This window comes from Lagopus leucura, unplaced genomic scaffold, assembly GCF_019238085.1.
Source record: "Lagopus leucura isolate 7727_CA_CO unplaced genomic scaffold, USGS_WTPT01 Super-Scaffold_100022, whole genome shotgun sequence".
Taxonomy (NCBI): Eukaryota; Metazoa; Chordata; class Aves; order Galliformes; family Phasianidae; genus Lagopus; species Lagopus leucura.
The window spans coordinates 895795-918122 of NW_024962275.1; the positions used below are offsets into that span (position 1 = coordinate 895795).

The window sequence follows — 22328 nt, forward strand, 5'->3', positions numbered from 1 at the left end:
GAACAGCAGCAGCCATCACAGATCAGCCGCTGACACCTAAGCAGCCACTTGGTCCAGAAAGGGCAGGACTAACCGAGAGCTCTGCTACTGCCATCATTAGTGACCTGTAATATGAACACCTACTGAAGAATCTAACATAGACAAAGCTGTTACAAAAGAAGCCTCAAGACAAAACAAAACAAAAAAAAAAACAAAAACAAAAAACAAGTTCAGACGGATTCCAAGCTTTTTAGCTTTTAGGAAGAAGCAGGCTTCAGGCATAGCATGGAGTTACAGTGTAAGGATGAAGGCAGAGCAAGGGGAGGCACTTCACAACAACATGCCTGTGGATGAGCGATGGAGCGATACTTTCATTCCCAGAGGAGCTGCCTGATCACAACTACTCACACTGCACCTTATGAAGATGATTATCTGAAGCCTAATTCCCCGTCTCCATCTATTTCCTGCGATCCTTAAAAGACATCGCTGCACATCTCCCTATGGAATAGTCTTGAGAGCTTTAATAAGTCATAACCTGACAGACACTGTTTGATAAACTATCCAAACAAACCGTCCTGAAACTTCTTGAGAAAGTACTCCAGGGAGCAACTCCAGTTTGCAAAGCTCACAGAGCTGGTGCTCCGTTTAGTTGTGAATGAAGAAAATGAGACATCACATCCCAGGAGTAGTTAAAAACACAGCTGTAAAGATTCATAACCTTTTCTTCCCTTCCCACTGTTATTCTGACAAGTCAAAAAGGCAAAAAAAGAAGGCAGCAACACTAACTGTGGCTAAGATGTTCGGAACAGAGGGGGAGGAACAGAGGTGCCTCCTCTGAAAGTAGGATTAATTCAAACGTATTACATGCAGAAGAAATAGGAAGCTAGGCAGAAGCTGTCCAATACACAGACATCCAGTACAGTTCACATTTTCCTCTCATAGTACATAACATACAGCATTTACCCTTGCCTGGTGATGGCAAGTCTTCTCTATTAACATGAGCGAAGGGTTAGCAAGACAAGAGGGAAGGCATTAGGCCTGAGAAGAAAGGGATCTGTTCTCTTCTCACTCGGAAATGGTTCGGTCTTCCCCTCGCTTCCAGTGAGGACTGCTAAATACACAAAGTTTTCTTCAGTACCTACAAGCATACACAGAGAAGGTACCTATGACCATAGCACACAGCACACAGTAGCACAACTTTAGAATGACTCAGTAAGTTCAAACAAGACAAGCTTTTACTTGGAGAGAAAATATCAGTTTTCATCTTGAAAGCAGTTGCTTTGGGTCAGAAGGGAGGGGGCTGGCTCAAAATCCAAGACCAGATACTTATCCATCTACAGCGAGAGCAGACAGAAGGTATCAGCCTTTTTCTTTGTAAGGTACACTTTTGCACTCTTTCTAACACAAGTGAAATCTTTGAGTACCCTTGTCAGCAGCAGTCCTTCTGAACCAAAGGTCAGAAGGTAAGAAGAGAATGAGGGACCTCCAGGAGGAATTTTTGACTTGGACGGTCATTGCTGCTAAGAAATTCAACATCTGAACTAATTTTGAAAGTTTCAAATTCTCCTCCTATATTCTAGCATCTGCAGCTTTTCTGTTCGTTTTGTTTTCTTAAAGACCTTTTCTTAGGGCTGCACAGTGGATTAGAAACCTGTCAGATCACAAGCAAAGACTCCTTGCTTCAGCCCAGCTCAAATGAAGACTGTGTCTGCCAAGGCTTTCCCATTCAGTTCAACACTTCCCACAGAAGTTCACCAGCTCACGCTAATGGAACCATCGCTCCTATCCTCAGAATTCGCATACTGTCATCCAGGTACATGGAACCAAAATGAGAACAGCTTCATCAAAGCAAATGCTAAAGCAAAACAAAAGCATTTGATTGGAAGGCAGTGAGCTTGGGAAATCTGAATCCTTCTCTCCTGTAAGCTGAATGCTGCCGGAGGAGGAACAGCAGGCAGGGTAACAGAAAATCCCTCTCTCTCACTTGCTGTTGCATTAAAGGCCTTCTGCTATCTTTAGCTTCCACGCAGAATCCCATATTTTAATAAATGGAGACCTCCTACCAGAGGTAAAGGCAGATCATTCGCTTCACAGTTCAGAATCTATGAATCTAATCACTGTAACACAGAGAGGAGCACTCATTCCCCCGGCTAACTGAGGCTTCCTGCATCTGAAATCACTTCTGAATTACTTCAAGGACAAACTGCAAGTCCCTTAAAACAGATTATTACAACAGCAGACGAGCCGTAACTGTTACGACAACCACAAATGATCTGGAATACTTTGGGGAATGCACCCAGAATGGCGTATGTGTGTATATATAAATTTTGTATATAGACATTGTACTGTTTCATACTTTTTAATACATATACAAGTACCTATACATATATACATATTTACAATTTACACCAGCCAGTAGATGTATGCGTATTGTACATATACACACAGACGCCTAGAATACACATGCACACACACAGACACGCACTCTTCAAAATAAACTCCATACCCCATGTAACAAAGTCCTGCCAAAGTCCAAAGAACAGCACCAAGTGGTGGGGGCCCAACACAACGGCTTCAAGACTGCTTAGAACAAACACTACTATTTTTTTTTTCTTTTTTTTGACTTTTTTCTTTTTTTTTTTTTTCCACTTTAGAAATTAAAGAATGGGTGGCATCAGCTGCATCCCAGATAGAGAGGACCATCACAGCAACTTCCCACCTTCACTCGAGCAATTCCTGATGTGCCACACCATGCTACCCATGAAGAACATACCACTGAACTGAACGAAGGCTCATCAGTGCTGAACTGCTGCCCTCCACTATTCCAGCTGAGAAGATCACACCTTGTATGACAACACTTGCAAACAGGTCTACTGTGATAACTATGGTAGCCACCAAATTTTGCATTTTTTTCCCCCAACAGAAATGGAGACATGGCTGAGGTTCAACATAAAAGCGCTGATCATACTCGTTCTTCCACTGCCTTTCTAGTACACGGAACAGCGAACATAAACTCATTTAATTAAAATATTTTCACTCCCTTCCCCCTGCTCAAACCGTTACTACCAGGAGTTGCAAGAGGTCCTCGAGCTCTGCAAAGAAGGCAGTACAGTCTACGAGAGTCAGGCAAGCACTTTTCTCCAGAAAGAGCCTTTGCAGAGGCTGTTGCACTCCTTAAGATCCCTAGGCTGAGGGATACTACAGGGCTACCAAACACAACCACAACCTCTCCTACTGGCAGGATCCACACTTTAACTCATGAGAGGAGCACTGGCATCTCTCTCTCAGGGCACAGCTCCAGCACAGGTTGGTCTAATAAATGGGGGATAGGAAGGGCTTGTATTCAGCACTCATGGGGCATTCTTTCAACTCCAGTCAGGGAATGGTAACACTGTGGGAGCCACACATTTCATCCACACAAAGAAAGGAAGATAAAACCTGCTGGAAATTAAAGAATATCTGACTAGTGGCTCACAATGAAGAATGCTATCTCCTAGAAAACTGTGGCAGCAACAAAAATGGCAAGATGATCCTTATTACAGTGAGAGAGGGGTGCTAGCTTTCTTAGTTTTTAATTCACTAATTGCTAACCACGTATCCCATCAGACAGAGGGGAAATTGTGTCCTTGGCCAGCAGTTCAGAGTTTATACATGACATTGCTGTGTCAAATCTGTAGGGAGCATTAACTTTCTTTACAACTTCATTTCAAACTCGTTGTCTCCAAATGCAACTTAATCTTCCACAGTTTTGTCTACTTACTTGCCTAAGACTGAAAAAATATATTGGTTATGAAGGACTTTGTTTTATTGCTATTGTTGGTTTGCACTGTGTGGTTCCATCTTTATCATTTCAAATCCAGACTCTTTGGGGACAAAATACCATTTTTCTATCAATTTTTTTCCAATTTCTTAAAATTGTATAAAAATAAAGGATTTCCACAAATGTGGGATAAAGGTAACCAATAATACTTCTATGCTTAGGATCAGCTGTTGGAAATGTGGTTGACAGCCACAAGACCAGAAATAAACCTCTAGCAATTCTTTAGTTTAACATTTAAAAGACATGAAAACTTCTTATAAAATTGACCCCCCCATACAGAATGGAACAGCTAACCTAACAGCTGTTTATTATTACTTTTTAAAATAATGGTCCTAAGTTTAAAAATAAAATCAAGTACTTCCTTTTATGATTTTCACATTAGAAAACTGCACCATTCAAAATCTGTGGCCAGGGAAACCCCTTTGCAGTAAGACAGTTTTTCTCAATAGTCGTCAAGAGTGTTTTCCAGGAAAACATTTCTAACATCCAGTATGGAAGCCAGCTCCAAAATGTGCTTTTGGAGGTGAGGGTTCTCCACCGTTTCGTCTCTTGGCAGCTGAGGGTAAGATTCTGGATAATTCCGTGTTTCCTGCTAGATGACAGTGAAAACAAAAAGAATCAGACTTTTTTTTTATAGCTTTTCAGAAGACTGCACAAGTCCAATTTCACATAAGAGATAACCCAATCTGTTTAGCCTGCCAGAGAGAGAAAAGATTCCATCAGAAATGACGCCACTTCCAGTTTTCCATTACCTCAGAGCGGCTCTACAAACCCCTGTTCGTCTAAGACGGTTAAATCATACATTCATAAAAGCTTTGCCATATAAAACAATGACAAAGATTAAAACAAAAAAACCCCCAACCTGACCTATACTTACCTAATTGGCCAGAGTTTATTTCTTGACATTGTAGACACTTCAGCATCTCCACTGGGAGATTTCTCCCATCCTAAAGGGACCAATCCATCCCCACTCACAGATGACCTATTTTTCTCTAGGAAGCCTAGCAGCTAACTTCGGTTTGGAAAGCTACGAGATATCTGTTACATGAGTTACACGAGATGAATACTGTATACTTCCTGTGTTTTGACTTTTTTTCTTCTGTAATGTTTAAAAATAGAGTAGGCAGGTGATTTGCCAACAGACAGAAATACAGAATGGTGCAGATCCAGAAGCAGAATTTCATTGTTGGTACAATATTAACCAGCAGGGAGGGAAAATACCATCTTCCTGCTTAGTTTACTCATTAAAACTTCAAACACCTTTCAAACTCCAATCCATGTTAGAATACATTCCAGCAATGAAGTTCCACTCCTTTCTATTTTCCTCTCATATTCTTGTTCTACACCTCTTTAGTTGTGTAGAAATAATAGTTCTCACTATCAAAAGGAATTTTTTCTACCAGACAAAGCTGTTTAGAGTGACTCAGAACATCTGCTACTTACGTAAAATATTAAGAATGAAGCAAGACAAAGGCTTCATGTGCGTGGAGAGGTACAAAGACACAAATTCAATACAAGCTAAAGGCATTAGCACGTGAATATCAGCTCTCTTTCTGAGGTCACAACTATATGTTTAGCCATTAGGCCCTTCCATCCTGCAGTTCTATAAGCACTCAACTGTCATTCTCACAAAGGGACAGATATCTCTGCATACCCGGAAAATTTTGTGCATCCTCATAGTAGCTGAACAGAAGATAAATCTTGTTAGAAGCAAACGAAGAAATTCATCCCCAAAAAACTGAAGAAAGGATTGATCTATAAAAAAAAAAAAAGGCAACAAACAGAATCAATTCAGAAAGGCTTTAAAAATAAGACCTGAGGAAGCCACAAATACTTGCGTGCCTCCTCCCTCCTCGTTTGCTACTCTGTCCCTTGGAAAGGCCGAGCAGCAGAAAACAGCATCACCTGAATTGCACCACGTCTCCACCGCAATCCGCGGCACGTACCTATGGAGCGGGAGTGGGTCAGCAGCTGCGCGATGTCTCGATTGATTTTCCTAAGATAATCCTGACACTTCTCCCACAGTCCTCTGCGCATGCTTGATAATCCAGAGACAAACAGGAATGCCATTAAAGGATTGTTCAGAAAGAGTGTGAAGAGGCTGCCCCGCTGAGACTGATCTAAAAATCAATAGACAGAGATACGTTTGGCTCATAAAGCAGAAAAGCTGTCCTTGCCTCAGAATGAAGCTGCTCACCTGCTGCATTTTCCAACAGCAGTTTGTTAGCTTCACGTGCTTTCGTAACCTATCTGCCCAAGGCAGCACATGAGCACAGACCCTAACAGCCCCAGTGCCAGGCTCTGTACTGTACTCCAGTGCACCATACCACACCCTCACAACAACAGCAAGACGTTCCTGACTGATCAGTGCACATCACACAAGCATCTAATAGTTGATAAAGAATTCAGCTCTATTTTTCAAAGTCCATTTAAATTGAATTAATTATTACAACACTTGCTTTCTACTTAAGTTTCTGCTAAATAGCAGAACTAGTTCTGAAACTAATGAAAAGTGTCTACTTCTTGCACATTTGCTCATGATGCTTGCCTAACACTTCTCTACATAGCTTAAGCTAGATGCTCATACTTGTCTTTGTGGTGAATAGTAACCTTAATATGGCAAATTCCAATAAGGAAATTTTAAATAGAATCATAGAAAGCTTAAAGTTGGAAGGAACCTCTGTAGGCCATCCAGTCCAACTCCCTGCAATGAACAGGGACACCACAGCTAGATCAGGTTGCCCAGGGCCTTATCCAGCCTCACCTTTCAAGTCTCCAGGGACGAAGCATCCACCACATCACTGGGCGACCTGTTCCAGCGCTTTACCACCCTCACTGTAAAAGATCTTTTCCTTTTATCTAACCTCTTTGAGCTTGAAACCATTTCCCCTTGTTCTATCACCTCAGCCCCTGCTAAAGAGTCTGTCCCCTTCTTTCCTGTAGGAGAATAGTTATTATTTTATCATAATCACGTGGACAGAAAAATGATGTTTCTTCTCCTGATCCTGCTATAGACCCACCTTCTCAGACAATGCAAATCCAAGTTTTCCTAAAGCTACCCTCTAAATCAGAACCAGATATGAGAGGATTTTGCTTCAGATTTGACATTTAAAAGCTAACACCTTAATGCATTCTGCTGACCTTTGGGTACTAATAAATCTATCTCAAGCGCTAATAATAACAGCAATAATAAAAATACAATAAGAATCCCAGCACTGTGCTAGAAAACACCATACTATACTTTATACTATACCTTGTAATGCTTTTGGATATGCTGTTGGAGAAAGCAAGCACACCAATGGTTGTCCAAATAAGTTGGTGAAATTCTGTAACAGATAAGAATTTAGAAGTATTGATTGTTACTCTGCTTGCTTTTGAATATTCGACAGGTTAAGGGTACAAAGAATACTCAGGACATAGAACACGCTAACTTAACTGCCACACAGTTAAGATTGGTTGTAAAACTGACAAACTGACTTACTTCTAGCTCACAGCACAGAAGAGATATAATCCATTATATTTTTAAGGCTGCTTAATCCTCTCATTTCACTACAACTGATAGCAGACACTAATTTCATGGAAATATGGCTTTCATTAACAGGCAAAACAAACAAACAAGAAGGATATCCTGCAATAGCAATGAAAGCCAATGGCATTAAGGTCAAAAAAGATGTAGTGTTTCTCCTCAATACCAACAAAATTATCCCATTAAAGTGCTTTCTTTACGCTTTTCTTTCCAGAAGAACTCTGCCTGATGAAACAGAAGAGCCCAATGGAGAAAAACTCTAAAATTTGTTCACTTTAAAACAAGCAGGTCACAACCTTAACATCTGCTGTATGGAAGCCACGTTGTAAAATATCTATTCAACAGACCTGCTACCAGCATTTTAAGGATTGCACAGGTGTTCTGTTGCACACAAATTCCTCCAGAAACCTTAAAAGAAGTCTTTGTCTTGTTTCACTACCATTCACCTGGTAATAATCTTATTATGTATCTAACAGGCATATTAACTGGCCATAATGATTACCACTAAAGAAACCCGCAATGAACTTCCCCACATTACCTGTCATCTGTCTTGTCAGCAACAGCTTTCTTAAAACTGCAGGCTTGCAAATGCAGAGAAAATGTAAATGTTTATGTCTACATTCCTCCTTACGCACCCAGAGCTGAAGCGCAACACACGCTTCTGCAGATTATATTCTTAAAACTGGCAGGATGGATGTCAGGCATGAATCATCACAAGCACTTGCTTGTGCAAAATCATCAAAAAGATAATTTTTTAATTCTTCCTGGTTTCTGCATAATTCACTTGTAACATTCCTTTCCAGGCAGCATATTTCAGTTAAATTAGTTTCACCAAATAATTTCATCCAAGTCTGCTAAAGATAAGAATCCAGTCCAAAGAAAATAAAATACTACACGTACCTGACAGAGTGCTCACTAGTCCTAGAAATCTCTTTATTTCAACAAGATCCTGGTGGAGATTTATAATGCTAGATATTAAGGTTCAGTCTCTAATGTAGAAACAAAAACTACGATCATGAAGACGCTATCTGCAGCCAGCTCAGCAGTTAGTAATACTGAATGATAAATAAACATTCAAAAATTCAGGAGTCACTTCAGACACTGACAGTTTTGATGAATAGGGGCTGGCAGGTCACACATTCTCAACATGCGTGCTCAGTATTCATGAGCAGATTCACATGTTGAACTCAATCTTCTATCACTCAGTCAGAGGCCAACATAGATTTCACAGAATCACAGAATGGCCCGGGTTGGAAGGGACCTCAAGGATCATGAATCTCCAACCCCCTGCCATAGGCAGGGCCACATCCCTTCTTGGCTTTTGGCTAAGACCAAGTGTAATGTCGTGTAGATTTCTGACATGTTCCCTCAGTAAAATGAATACTGCTATTAAACATTGCCTACAGCCATAAAGTAAAACCAAGGGTCAGTCACACATCTCAAGAAGGGCGTTGTTCCTTGACAGCATCTGTGAACAGTATGGATTCTAAATGTGCCAGGTGGTTAGGTCAATATAACTGCTAAGTCCTACAATGGGAAAAACTACCCAGTTTACCCTAAAATAGAACTCTTTGGAAAATGGCTGCTGCTTCTTCTACCAGCTGCTATATCTGAACTGTGGATCCAGGAGAATGAGTCTCAAGATTCCAGGCACCTGTCTCAGCTCTCGCCCAGACACAGCTGCTAACCACAGCCCAAGCGAACACCAGGATTCACTTTCCACCACCTCAGCTCCTGAATTCCACAGGGAAGAGTCGTGTTCAAGCACACAGCAAAGGAAAAGGAGCAGGTAACAGCCAAGGCTCAGGGGAGGACCACACCGTGCACCACAAAAAACAGCGGAACTGCTGACAGCAGGTCTAGATAAGGAAATGCTCTGCCTTTCAGTGCATGGACAACTCCAGAAAGGGTAAGCCACACTTTTGGTTCAAAATTGGCTCTTTTTTTTTACTTCAGTATTCAAGCTTCTCAACAGAAGTGCAGCTTTTAAAAACACATTTCACATCTCATAAACATTTCTTACCAAAAGAGAACAACCTGTGATCTCCAAAAGAGGTCATCTCACACGTAAGCTCTACTAAATTGAGGGTTACATCACATCACTGACAAAGGCCTTGCATTCTTTCTGGCTGGAGCAATACTCTTTAAGACTCTGCATTTGACTGTAATCGCATACAACCACAGCTACCTGAAAGTAGTGATTTTAAAATATTATTTCATCTACATATACAGTGGGAACCTTCAAGAACGCAGCCATCTGTATTTCAGTTGAGGTTCAAAACAAATAAATTTTAAAAAGCTTCAAATGGATGTGCTTGATCTGCGGTTATCGTCCACTTTCAGTCAAATATACAGGGAAGTAAATACACAATCAAGTAAGTGCTGACTGTCTGACAAAGTGGGCAGGACGTACTTTCAGCCATCACTATTCAAACCTTCAAGGAAGGTTGTGAGGATGGGAGTGCACACAGGAGATCAGAAGTGGATTTTAGAAGAGGAAGCGTGAGCAGTTGCTGTTACTGCTGGTGTTGCCAGTCGTGACATTTAAATGTCAGGATAGCTGCTGTCTTGTTAGAAAAGATCACAGTGACTGTGTAGAAAAAAAGTCAGTACACTGACCTCAGCTTTTCACAGAATTGCACAGAACCTCTTTGCGCCAGTGCTTAAGTCTACAAAACACCTTGTAACACACCGAGGGAATATCTGCAGGACAGCACTGTTAAGATATTCTGCTACATGAAACCAAGCACGTAAGCACATGCAGAACAACAGACAGGAATTTACAAGGGCTAGGAAATACTGAGACTGAGAATTCTGTCACTGCCCTTCAGTTGAAAAGAAAACAACTATATAGGAATCAATGTCAAGAAAGAGCAGAGAAAAATGAATCTCCACCACATTCTCTTCTCAGAGTAAAGCACTCTAATTACATTTCTCTCCCTTTAAATGGAGAAGAGATTTAATAAAAAACAAATTTATGCTGCAAGCTAGCGTGGTGAAGTTAAACACAGCAGTGGTTAAAAAGCCCTCTGAAATGCACTACAGTGCCACGAACAACACTCTACAGAGAGGCCAGATCATTTCTAAGACTGTTAGGTAAGAATTACATGGCTCAGTACAAAACAATTCCGAATCACCTAGTCACTAATTTAATAACTCATTAGCCAACACAAGCCTTTAAAACAAACGATGCAGGCTGTGGATACGGAATCAAGAACAAGTTCATCTGGCCACTAGACGTCCCTACTCCGCCTCAGAAACACAGCTGTGAATGTTCACTTTTCTCACTGCAAATAATGGAGCTATAAAAAGCAAGACATAAGGAAGTGGCACTTTCCCCAGATATAGCACATTCATAATATCTAATTCATGACTGAAATAAGTGTCATAATGCTCTCCAGATGCAATAGCCAACTCAGATTGCAAATGCCTGCTTTTTTATTACCCGAACTGCAGATTCCCAAATATGATTTGGCATGGAGTAATTCTATTTTGAGTTGATAGCACCCTAGAAGGAGACTCATTGTCCAAGAATACATCACTCTACAGTAACAGCGGATGCTAACTTGAGTCTTGTTATTTCTTTGGTTGAGATACTTTACAGACACAGACACCCCATGTTTTAAAAGATTGGTCTCAATGCTTTGATTTGTTTCTGGTGGTTAAAGGCAACTGAGTGCTGGATGACTGGAAAAAAAAAAGCAGATTAATTAGTGCCCTCCCCCATGCACACACACACCAAGCTTTGTCTTTGGTATATAACAAAAATAAACCTCCCACCAGAGATCTTGGAAATCTTGAACTTTTATTCCCTCCAGGAGGATTTATTACTTTCCAATGAGCGGCTGTTCATGTGCTTCTCCTTCTTGTTCCTATTCATAGGATCAGATCCTGACTAGCATGCACAACCTCAAAAGAAAAGAAAGACTGAATACAAAGTGTTTAAAAAAATATCCTGTTAAAAGTGTAAGCTAACTAGGGGTTGACACTGTATCCTATCATGTAAATAGCTGTCTCCAAGAGCCTTACCTTATAGGCCACACTGTTCGAAGAATCCACAATGATAAAAAGTGGCTTTCTTGTGAAAGGGTAGAGATCCCCAGGGTGAAGGCTGAAAAGAGAAAGATGCTTCACAGAGCACTAGGATTGCTACGAAGCTGTGCCAGGGCACGAGTTTCTCAAACACAGCTGCTCATGTCCAGATAAAAAGTCAGCAGTTCCCTCTTGCCTCAATCTTCAGATTCACCCTGAGAAAGTAACTGCAAAACTAACTGGGTATTCTCTGTAACATGGATTACAGGAATTGTTAGTTCTTTCCTAACAAGAGACGTAGAGATGTTTGTCTTCTTGAGAACTAATCATCCATTAACTTGAAACTTCCCAGTAATAAAGAATTTACCTTAAGTCACAGTAATACTTCCCATGCTTAAATTGTCATTTAGAATTGCATAGTCATTTACAATTGGTGAAGTTCAAGCCAATCTACACTTATGATGTCCTGCCATGAACTGAATGTGTTTGCAATTGTCACACTCATAAAACTTACCAATGCATCTCCTTGTAAGATTGGTTTCGCTTGTGGATAGCATCTCCATTTATAACATCCCGGTTACTATTTGTCAGAACACCCCCGAAATCATATGGACCTACAGAGGGCAAAAAGAAATTTGAAATTAACAGCTGTAACGAAGCTCTGTTAAGAACTTAATGAACACAGGAAAAGGAGGAAGCAACCAAAAATCCCAGAAACAAAGTGAATCTGAGCTACTATAGTTGTAGGGAGAAAATGGAGGAACGTGGAGACTTTATTGGCTACATACTCAATGTAACTCATATTCAGTAGTTTGGTCATCTATCAAAATAGAAGAAAAATGCAACATCATATTTTCTAATTTATTCATTCACTATTTATCCACAGATATAACACAAAAAAAATCCAGATACCAGCTCTCATTACACTAGATAGCAAAAGATTAAAACTCATTACTTATTTCGTAGAGAACAATTAATACCTTCGATAAATGTCTGCATAAGCTAGTATATCCTATAACCAGAATCTCACTAAAAACTAATGTTAAATCAATCAGCCCCTTTAGCCTCTCAGAATTGATACAACATCTGCAATAAGTGCACTGCAAAGAGAAGAAAATGTTCAAAGAATGAATTTCAGTATTCCAGAAAGGACAAAACATTTTAAACAGGTCTCCAATCTGCAGCAAAGATTTATTTTTAATACTTCAAAAACAGAATTCACAGTTCTTAAATGCACATAGCTGGACATGTGCTCCTAAGTAACCTAAAGAAAGGTTCTGCTAAGCTCACACAACTGAGCTACCTGCCAGTCTGTTTGAGAGCAAAAGTGAAAGGAATGGCTGAAAAACACCAATTCCTACATAAAAAAATCAAAAAATCTTGGGATACCAAGAAATATTTCTGCCATTGATATGAGTATGAAGCATCACTAACTTTGGTTCAAGACAGTATTAGAGTTTCCTAATACTGCTATACAGTTGCAGAGTTGGTCGACTCACATTTGGCCACCAACTGCAACCTTTTCAGGATTGGCTGCATAGGACACTTTTCCATTTCAAAGGAAACTCTGGGGCTACAAAACTAGGAACAGAACATACATTAATTTAGCACTGTTAGAAATGTCTCACATGTGACCTGTCAAGAACAAATGGCTTACAGGCAACTGACAGTGCAACTTGCACTGCTCTCTCTTTTAATAAGGTGGAACTTTTTGGGGGGTCCATGCAGACTGCATCACCTTATTAAAAGAATGCAGTTGTAATGAGATTCATTTCATAAAAAATTAAGTCTGATTATGCAGCTTTTCAGAAAACAGAGCTCTAATGGCAAAGTAAATGGTAAAGTACTGAACTGAAATAACACATGCAGTGAAGTGAACATAACACAAGCTGAATAGAACAGATCAGCTAGAACCCACCAACAGTCATAGCAAAAAGTAAAATGTTAAAAACATTTAAAAAAAAATCACTGCCACAATCAAAATTTGACAGGGATTTTTTTTTTTAACCTTTAACATTTTGAGAGATCTATAAATCATGCATGGGAACGGACAAGGCATGCATCTCATAAAGGAATGCAAGTCTCAATCAGATGAGGTGTGTACAATATTTAGGATGTTAAAAACACTTTTTTCCTTAAATTATAAAAATATAAGTGGATCTTTTGACTGTGTTTGCTTCAGCCAACTAATTTTCAGCTTTTACACTGCAGCTCCATCCAAATGTTCTGCTAAATTCCAAAGAACAGGAGGATGAGGTGAGGGGAATAGTCAAAAAATCATGAAAAGGCTTGAATTGTCACATTAACAAGTATGCAAATAGAACAGTCCGTGCAGACACTTCAGCCCTTTTAGCACCCATCCTGACTGTACGCTCTCACAGTACTAGAGATTTGAAAGAATCACAAAGTGCCAGTTAGCTATTTTATAACGTTTGCATGGATGCATCCTTTGAGCCATGTGGTCTTCAAAATTGGTAAAACTTTTGATACTTCAGATGCATCAAAAACTGGCAATGTCCTTTAAAAAGGCCCCAGGTTAATGCACACTAATTTAAACACAGAGAATTATCTACTGCTTGTGCAAAGAAAAGACTTATCTAAGTAAACAGTAGAATAAAATCAACTTGTCTTTTACAAGGAGCTTTGTGACATCTTTCTTGATCACTTGTCCTGGAACACAAAGAGAATTCAAGCCCTGTTCATGACAGGGAGCATTCCTTTATTGTACCTTCACTATCCGAACGACCTGATGGGAACACGCCCGTGGCAGACAGGTAGATCAGCAGCACGCTGTTTGCAGGCAGCTCCTGAAATTCACAGACAGAAGAGTGGCAAGGGGAGAAACGCAAAACACTCAACCATTAGATTAATAAAAGCATTATCATTGAAGAACGTGCTGCTCCCACTCCCAGCTGTCCTTCATGCTTTTCTTCTTAGGAGTACATACCACTCCCCACCACGTGCACCCCTTTAAGCAGGTGAGCATACAGACAAAAATGTAAAGCAATGATATCAATACTGTTGTGTTTGTTTGTTCGTTTCCATGCAGACCTGTAGGCTGACCTTAGAAGTTCAAACAGCAGTTTAAAAAAAAATAAGATTTGCTTCCACATAGAACCTGTTACTAAACAACCCAGAACTGAGGCTTTCCAAGATATGGAAACCCCAAGCTTTCAGGATGCATGTGAGCTAACTCCCAAACTATTTACATTCTGACAGGAATTTTTTTTTATGTCTAAATACTCCAGTGTGTGTAACACCTGCCTCTCCCCTGAATTCCCAGCTGAACAACAAAAGCAACACATCCAGGCTCCCACGCAGACTTGCAAAATAAGCCTCTTTTCATCCCATCTAAGGACAGTCCATATGACAAAGCAGAAGCTTTTAAATTCTGCAAAAGGCTGAGCAAGTGGGGGACCAAAATTCACTGATTTCACAAACCTTAAATGATGCTGCTAAAAATGTGTACAGCTGGCTAAAAGTTGGTTTATAAAGCAGGTATTTATGAGGGTTTTCTCGCCTGGCTGGTTTCTCTGTTGACTCCTATTGAAAAACAAATAAATTTTAAAAATAACTTTATATTTACAAAGCAGCTTCATTACCCTCTAAATTTCTGCTTATTACAATGTTTACTTTCAACGTATTTCCCACTGAAATGGCTTGCCCATGCAGCATTTCCTATACAGTAAAGTATGATGTGAAGTATTAGCAGCAGAACTTCACATGATCCCTCACTCTGTTATCTACAACATCCTCTCTAAAGCACAATCCACAATAACAGTGGAAAACAAGTTCCCTGTCTAAATTAAAAAATTAAAATCTAGCTATTTCTTTTTACCTACAGATAAAGTCGGGTGGGTTGTTTTGCTTTCACAGAAGGGGATATTTAACTTTGATATCAATTAGCAAGATGATGAACTTACGTGGCTCCATGACTGCCAGTGAAAGCAAAGCAATGGGTGACCATACGTGGACAAGGACAGACACTCCTTCAGAAGTACCCAGGCTACACCACTGTAAACCACTTGTGAAATTATGTCCAACTGTTCACTTCTAATAATTTACCCACTATTGACATTTTTTCCCCAAGAAAACAAAACCAAAGGTAATGTGTTTGATACATTACTTGAGTCAAACTCCACAGATTTGAGCTACCCTCCATCAACTTCAGGTAAGAGCTACATCAGCCTTCCTAACTGGCTCTGCACAGTGACAGTACAGATAGTTTCTTTTCTTCTTCCCCTCCCCCAAGCTGTTAAAACCTGCTGCTAAGTTTGTCACTGAAACAAAACTCACCTGCATTCCAGGTTTGTTCATCTGCGAAGCTAAATTCATTGGTTCCCTTTCAAGTGCTTGTAGCATTCGGAACATATCAACTGTCAATTCACTGAACTTCACCTGCGAAAGGAGACAAACGGTTTGCTCTGTCAGATACAGCTGAAGTAGTCTGTTTTTCTTTGGAATTATCCAAGAGTCTCAACTACATCCCACGCACCACTTTCTGTCAATATATCTCTGAATCTCAAAAGTCTGTGAATGACTTTGAGCTCATACAGGGCGAAGTCTATTTACTACAGCTCTACCAGCCCAGTTTACCACATTCACAAATTAGACTTTTCTGACTTGTTCACAAATCATGTGATGGAATACCCCATGTACTCTGTATTTAGACACTATTTGGAAGATACACAAACTCTAGTTTACATTCAGCTCTGCTGTTTACTGTAAAAAGAGTTCAGAGATAACAAAGTCTGCATAGTTTCACCACCATCATCATCTAAAAAACAAGCCTTTGAAAATCTCGTGAAAGCCCTTTCCTGTTGCAACTGCAGCTGGAACAAAACGTCCCGTTGAGACCCTTCAAGCACGAACACTGCTAAGAACAATCTCTTATATGAAAAATCAATTGTATCTAGCCTCTACTGCAATAATCTAAATATTCTGCTGCGTGATTAAGAGATATTGCTGAGAGGGAGAGAATTTGAGCTGTAACAGTACAAGTTAAGACTTCATTATTACTTTTACCTGGTTATTGCAGTTCCCAATAATCAGTGCATCTGCAAGAGCAAGCTGTCCCACTATCATTCCCTGCTCCAGCAATGGAGCTCCAGTTTCAGAAAGCCTGTTGGAGGTGATTACAATGGTGTTGTCGTCATTTAAAACCATTACAGGGTCTGCCTAAAAAGGTAACCAGAACAAATTAGGAATTCAGCAGAGCACACAGGTTTGCATTCAGTGTACATAGAGAAGACAGCGTCTTCTCAGTCACAAACTTTTCAAAAATAATGCAGATTTTAAAAATTAGTTTGCCACGTTTGTATGAAAGCCACTAAGGAAAGGCACTCCAACAATCAAAGTGAACCTTGGAGCACAAGAAAAACCTTGAGCAAATAGGAATGGCTTCCACAGCAGCAGAAATAAAAAGGTGACTGAGCGTGTCTCAGCTTCACAATTCTGCCTTCACTACATTGTATGACCAGGTCTGACTTTTTAGGCACTTGAACAGCTGTCACTGCTACACTACTGTAAACACATTTCAATGATTTAATTGGGCAACAACACAGTCCTTCCACGTGGCACACCTGCTTAGCACAGAGGTGGTGACACAGGAACACTTTGGTGAAGAAGTCAGAAAAATTTACCTTAAACTGACAGAAAGTAATGGTATTCTCACCTCAATAAAAGCTGCCACTTCCTGAAGAACCAGGTTCCACTCCACCTGATCTTCAGTATTAAAACGATGAGTGTAGTCTTCAATCTCATCTGAAAGCTCCTAATTTAAGAAGTTCAAATGCTCAGTTACTTCCTAAACTGAAAGCTTAACTGTCACTAACTTCACAATGTGCTTAGCTGTGCTGGCCTTTAAGAATGGAAGAAGAGTCACTTTACTCAAGAACAGATGCAGCACACTTATGACTAACACACCAGCCAAAACAAGCTCCCTCAGGAGACAAAGTGCCAATGCTGCAGTGGGTTTCAGCAATGCCAAGTTACTTTTCAGCAGGTCTCAGTGTCTGGAATGTCTCAAGTGTAACTATCACATTCACATACAGCCTTGTTGCTTGTTTTTCCCTTAACCTATGGACAACAAGGATTCAAATTTAATCTCACAAACAACTTCAAATACATTACGAAAGTGAACTGTGTGGCTTTTTTTAATTGCTGCTACTAATTCAAGTGAGCTTAGACAAAAAGACAGTAATGCAACTGCACAAAACTGTCAAAACCAGAAGCTGCTTGCAGCAAGGTTGTCAGAGGGGTTTGGGAGCCATATACTGTTAGGAGAAGCACACTGTTCCTTCAGGGCAACTAAAGGGTAGCTCTCAATCTCAGCAGTAACTACTGGAATATTTCACTTGGCGTTCAAATAATACTATCAAATTATTCAAACACCAAGTGTTTGATCAAATGTCTGATTCACAGAAGATATTCACTGTGTTGGATGTCATATATATTATAAAGACCAGCACTGGTCAGTACAAAGACTTGAGTTTACAATTATTCAATACTTTATTCCCATAGCAATGGCATATGCAGATCCAGCCTCTCTAATTTCATGGTAACGTTTATATCCTTTAGCAAGGCTTCATTCTGATGGGTCTTTGGGAGGTGCAAAATATATTCAGAATGTACCCTAGACATGGGACAGAGTGATGGCAGTTTGGAAGGGAAGAGAAATAAGTTCAGCATCAAACTTGGAGACATGGGCTTTCACAGCAATGAAGTGTCACGAAGACTTCCTGGGGGAGACTTCATCAATGTCTTCAATCACAGGAATGAAGAGGTGTTCACAGTCACTGTACGATTCCAACACTTTCAGATCAATAACGTGGATCTTACAGTTTATTTTCAACTACATCTTCTTGAACCAAATGTTCGTGTCATACTGATATCTTTTCACAGTTCTATCCATATTACCATTTCCTTCTGTGGCACCCAAATTCACAATCAAAAGAAATTAAAAAGGAAAAGCTACACAGCAGCACTATCAAATATCATAGATCTAATTAGTGATATTTAAGGTTAAACAGACTACGTTACTGAGTTCTGAATTAGGAGAAAAGCCCTGAAAAAACCAATGACCTCCCACTCTTATCACCGTTACCCTCATTTTAACATACCTTTACAAGGTCCTTTACAACATCCATTTTGTTGAGCAAGAGACAAACCACTATAAACCTTGCATAGTAACGCAGCTTCTTAACCACTAATTCAGGCCTGAAAAATACCATAGAGAAATTAGAGATCAGAATACAACACAGGTAGGCAAAGCATACAACGCAGCATACCAGGTCCCAGCACCACAACTGAGTGGGACTCAAGATGTCAGAAATTTGGGGCTAATAACTTTCTAGCTAGGGCCACATAAGAATGTTCCTCCAGTCTTCCTGTAAAGCTCTTATTTATACTAAGGTATTTAATCATGGCAAAAGGGTTAAAAAAGAAACTTCCTCCAACAACACTGACTTCATCTCAGTTATGATCCTATGTTCCAAATTACTTGCTACTTACATAAACTATTCTGGTCTTAGGAAAGAAAAAAAGAAGGGCATCCATTCAGATATACCTGTCTTCCTTGTTAACCTGGGAGTAGTATGACCTCTGCCTGATCGCGGAATAGAAGGAGAAAGCTTCATTGAGATAGCTGGTTTCAGAAGTGCGCAAGCTGTAGAGGAAGAATCAGATTAGCTCAGGGCTTCAGATGCAAACCCGTGCCAAACCCTCCCTTCCTGCCCCCTTAACCTTTTTGTGCATCAATGGCAAAACTCTCTCTTCAAGTAACTTTTAATGTAAGCCAGACTCACTGTATGCTGGGAAGACAGATTTCAGAGCTTGAATTCACTCTCCGATAACAATAAAATCTGCCCATCTTGTGCCCATAGGAACAGGTGACAGGTTAATTCAAGAGTTTAAAGGTACATTAAGCTCCCAAACTTGTACATCACACTTTTGCACAAGAGCCACATGCAGCACACGTGGAAGACTTAGACACCTTGGAGGTGGGAGGTAAGTCCTTAGGCAGTATTGATGTGACTCTAGGAATATCATAGCAGGCTCAAAGGTGCCTTTCTCTGCAGCACCCCCATGCAGCCCCAAGTGCCTCTCGTTCAGAGCTCATGACTCAACTGACATTCGTTTCTACCTCAGCATGCCCCTGACTGAGTATGCACATAATGAGCACGGAACTGCCACTAACACTGCATTTCCCTACTGAATCCTTTTCTGTGCTTACTTACTAATAATGGTAATAGAGCTGCCCAATCTTGGAAGCAATTTCCCCAATTTGCCACCGCTTCAACCCATACCGATTGTCCAATACTTGTCTATTTCGCAAGAGAGAAAAGAAAGATTAAAAGGCATTCCAGAATTTCTCAGATCATCACACCAGACAAGACAAAGAGCCGCTGTAGGGCCAAATTCAGCTTTTGTTACTGGTGTGGTATTCCCAAAAGCAGTTCCTCACAGAGCCAATAGCATTGCATATGCACACCAGAACATGGCCATTTAGGTTGCAAAAAAACTTGTGAGAGCTAGACATAAGTATGTTGCATGAAATACACGAAACAAAAAAGTCACCAAATCCCAGAACACTCAACTACACAGCCAACATGAGGTGTGAAAGATCAGAGCCCACACTGCAGCAAGACACTTCACACCACTCCAGATAGGTTCTGCACTGCAGAAGCCATCACCCCAGCTTCTTCTTGGCAATACATTAAAGCAGCATGCATTCAAGTAGAGCAAAAGGTTCTGTTTTACAAAAAACAAAAGTTGCACTGAAAACGCTGTAACATTTTAATTCATTAGACTGTGAGCACCACAGGAAGTGACTATTCCCTCCCTTCATGCTTGAATGACACAATGAAATTTCAATCTTAATGGGGGCCCCTGGCGTACCGTAATGCCAGAGATTAAAGTTGCCTTTAAATTCATAGAACAGAGCTGCCCACAACATTCCCTTACCGATGCTGCTGTTGAAACTTCCAGAGTTTGGTGTAAACATCAAACGTTCGCCCAAAATAGGATTGCCACTGCTTCTGCCCATACTGAGGTAAATCCCTGCAACAAGAGAAGTAATTTCATTGTTTTTATGTACAGAAAGCTAAACTGGGCCCATAAAATATGATCATTTAAAAAAAAAACCAACAACACAATAAGAAATACATACCTGGAAGCAAGCAAGCGAGCAATAATATAATGGCAATTAGTTCCTTTGGACTAATTTAGATTGATGATATTTCTTTCTACTCACTCAGGAAATAATCTTTTTTAAACAAAATGGCTGCTCACTGTTTCAGAAACAGCCCTATAAAACATGTGTAAATCAGCTGTCCAAGCATCATCAGGCCAAGCAAGCAATGTAGATGCATGCAGCCAACATTCACTGGATCAGGTTACACCATCAGGGTAATATTTGTCACCCCTTAACCCAGAGTTAGCAACAGGGTGGAACCTGAGACATGTGTCTTTTTCATTATTGATTTCCAGTGCCATAAAGCAAGTTAGTCAAGCCACTTCCATTCTCCTTTCATTAAGTCATTTAATTTCCATGCTGTGATATATTTTCCTCCACCTTCGCCCTACAACTGTGATACAGTCCCAAGGATTTTAGCTTTAAAGGTACATACTCTCAACCCTAGCAGAAGGCCTTCATCTGAGAGTTGTTTGGGCCTTGGAACAAACACAACCGAGAAGAATGAAGACTGTCAGTCTCACTGAATTCATGATGCTTACAAATCTGTACTGAAGTTGATTCAGAGGAGGCATACAAGCAGACGTGGAACTGGAACTGCATTTCCAACACGGCAAAGTATGTCATTTAATTCAAGAATTACTCATTCAGGGAATGCTCTCTCAAATCACTGTGATGGTTAGCACACCACTCAGCATCTCACCCTTCCTGCAGCAGACCTGCCTGCAAAGGCTGCACCTCCAAGCCTGGGCTATCCAAGCTGCAGCAAATCACTACATTTTGGAAATCATGCCATGACATCTAGAGGAGTCAAACAGGCAAAGCACTATACCACAGTTTCCAGAGCAGTGTGCTGGTGTCTTTCTGCTAACTACAATTGCTTTAACAGCACCCCAGGTAGAAAAGGAAATTAACGCTCCTTTGTACATCAGCCAATCATACTTGCCACTCTTCCTCTCTCAAATACTGAGAAGTGTGTGCACAAACTAAGAGACAGACAGCTGTTTGTGGATGATTGTTATGTATATGCCCCTCATCAGTAATCTAAAATGGTCTCTGCATCTCACCTGGCATCTTCTATTGCATGACAGTCACCTCTCAGTTCTGCCCCTCCCCCTGCACAAGCCTAAGCATTCCTATGAAACCTCGTTCAACTCACTGCACTGCATTGGGTGGGAATACAAGAAAATAGTGGCATTCTAAAAAGCCTCTGTTATGCAGCACGCACGTGCCTGGCCATTGATGTCCACGGTCACTGCTGGGTGTCCACATGTATATTGCTCAAGCTGCACGCTCTCCTAATTGCAGCTGGCATAGCTGCACAGTGCCATGCGATCCCTGCGCTCCCCAGGGAACAGGGAAGATCTCCATGGAAACAGTCAGTCGCACTTGTTCTTTTGATAGTATTCTGACATGGCTGTAATAAAACTTCATTTATGACAATACATTACCATGGCTCCCTCACAGATTTTTGCAGATAAGCCCTGCCATTGCCACCACCCATTTTCGCTCCCGTTTGCCGTTTTGTGTTCTCGTGTTGCTCCCACCTACCACAAAACCTTGCCATGAGAAAGCAGCCAGCATAAGTGAGCGAAGACATGTAGTGCACAGTTTCTTTAATCAGACCAGAGAATCTGCCTTACTGGGTGAGAACGGTAGTCCAAGGAGCTCCTGCTTCAGGAGCCTAAGCACTACTGCGATAACAGGCTTTCTGCATAGCTTCTCCCTTCCCCCTGACCCACAAGGACAGTGAGCACACCAGGAACACAGTATCCAGC

At 40.6% G+C, this 22328-nt stretch overlaps 1 protein-coding gene across 1 annotated transcript in view; it reads right to left on the minus strand.

Annotated features, from left to right (window-relative positions):
* Positions 1 to 4136: 4136 nt before the first annotated feature.
* Positions 4137 to 22328, minus strand: part of SCAI (suppressor of cancer cell invasion) — a gene marked incomplete at its 5' end in the record, with an annotated part of 30957 nt that continues 12765 nt past the window's right edge. The window contains 15 exon segments of the mRNA XM_042879247.1: positions 4137 to 4391; positions 5454 to 5554; positions 5746 to 5919; positions 7053 to 7125; positions 11355 to 11436; positions 11872 to 11971; positions 14086 to 14164; positions 14799 to 14900; positions 15654 to 15755; positions 16383 to 16535; positions 17032 to 17130; positions 18479 to 18575; positions 18925 to 19023; positions 19595 to 19681; positions 20322 to 20417. Coding sequence (XP_042735181.1) covers positions 4242 to 4391; positions 5454 to 5554; positions 5746 to 5919; positions 7053 to 7125; positions 11355 to 11436; positions 11872 to 11971; positions 14086 to 14164; positions 14799 to 14900; positions 15654 to 15755; positions 16383 to 16535; positions 17032 to 17130; positions 18479 to 18575; positions 18925 to 19023; positions 19595 to 19681; positions 20322 to 20417 — 1594 coding nt within the window.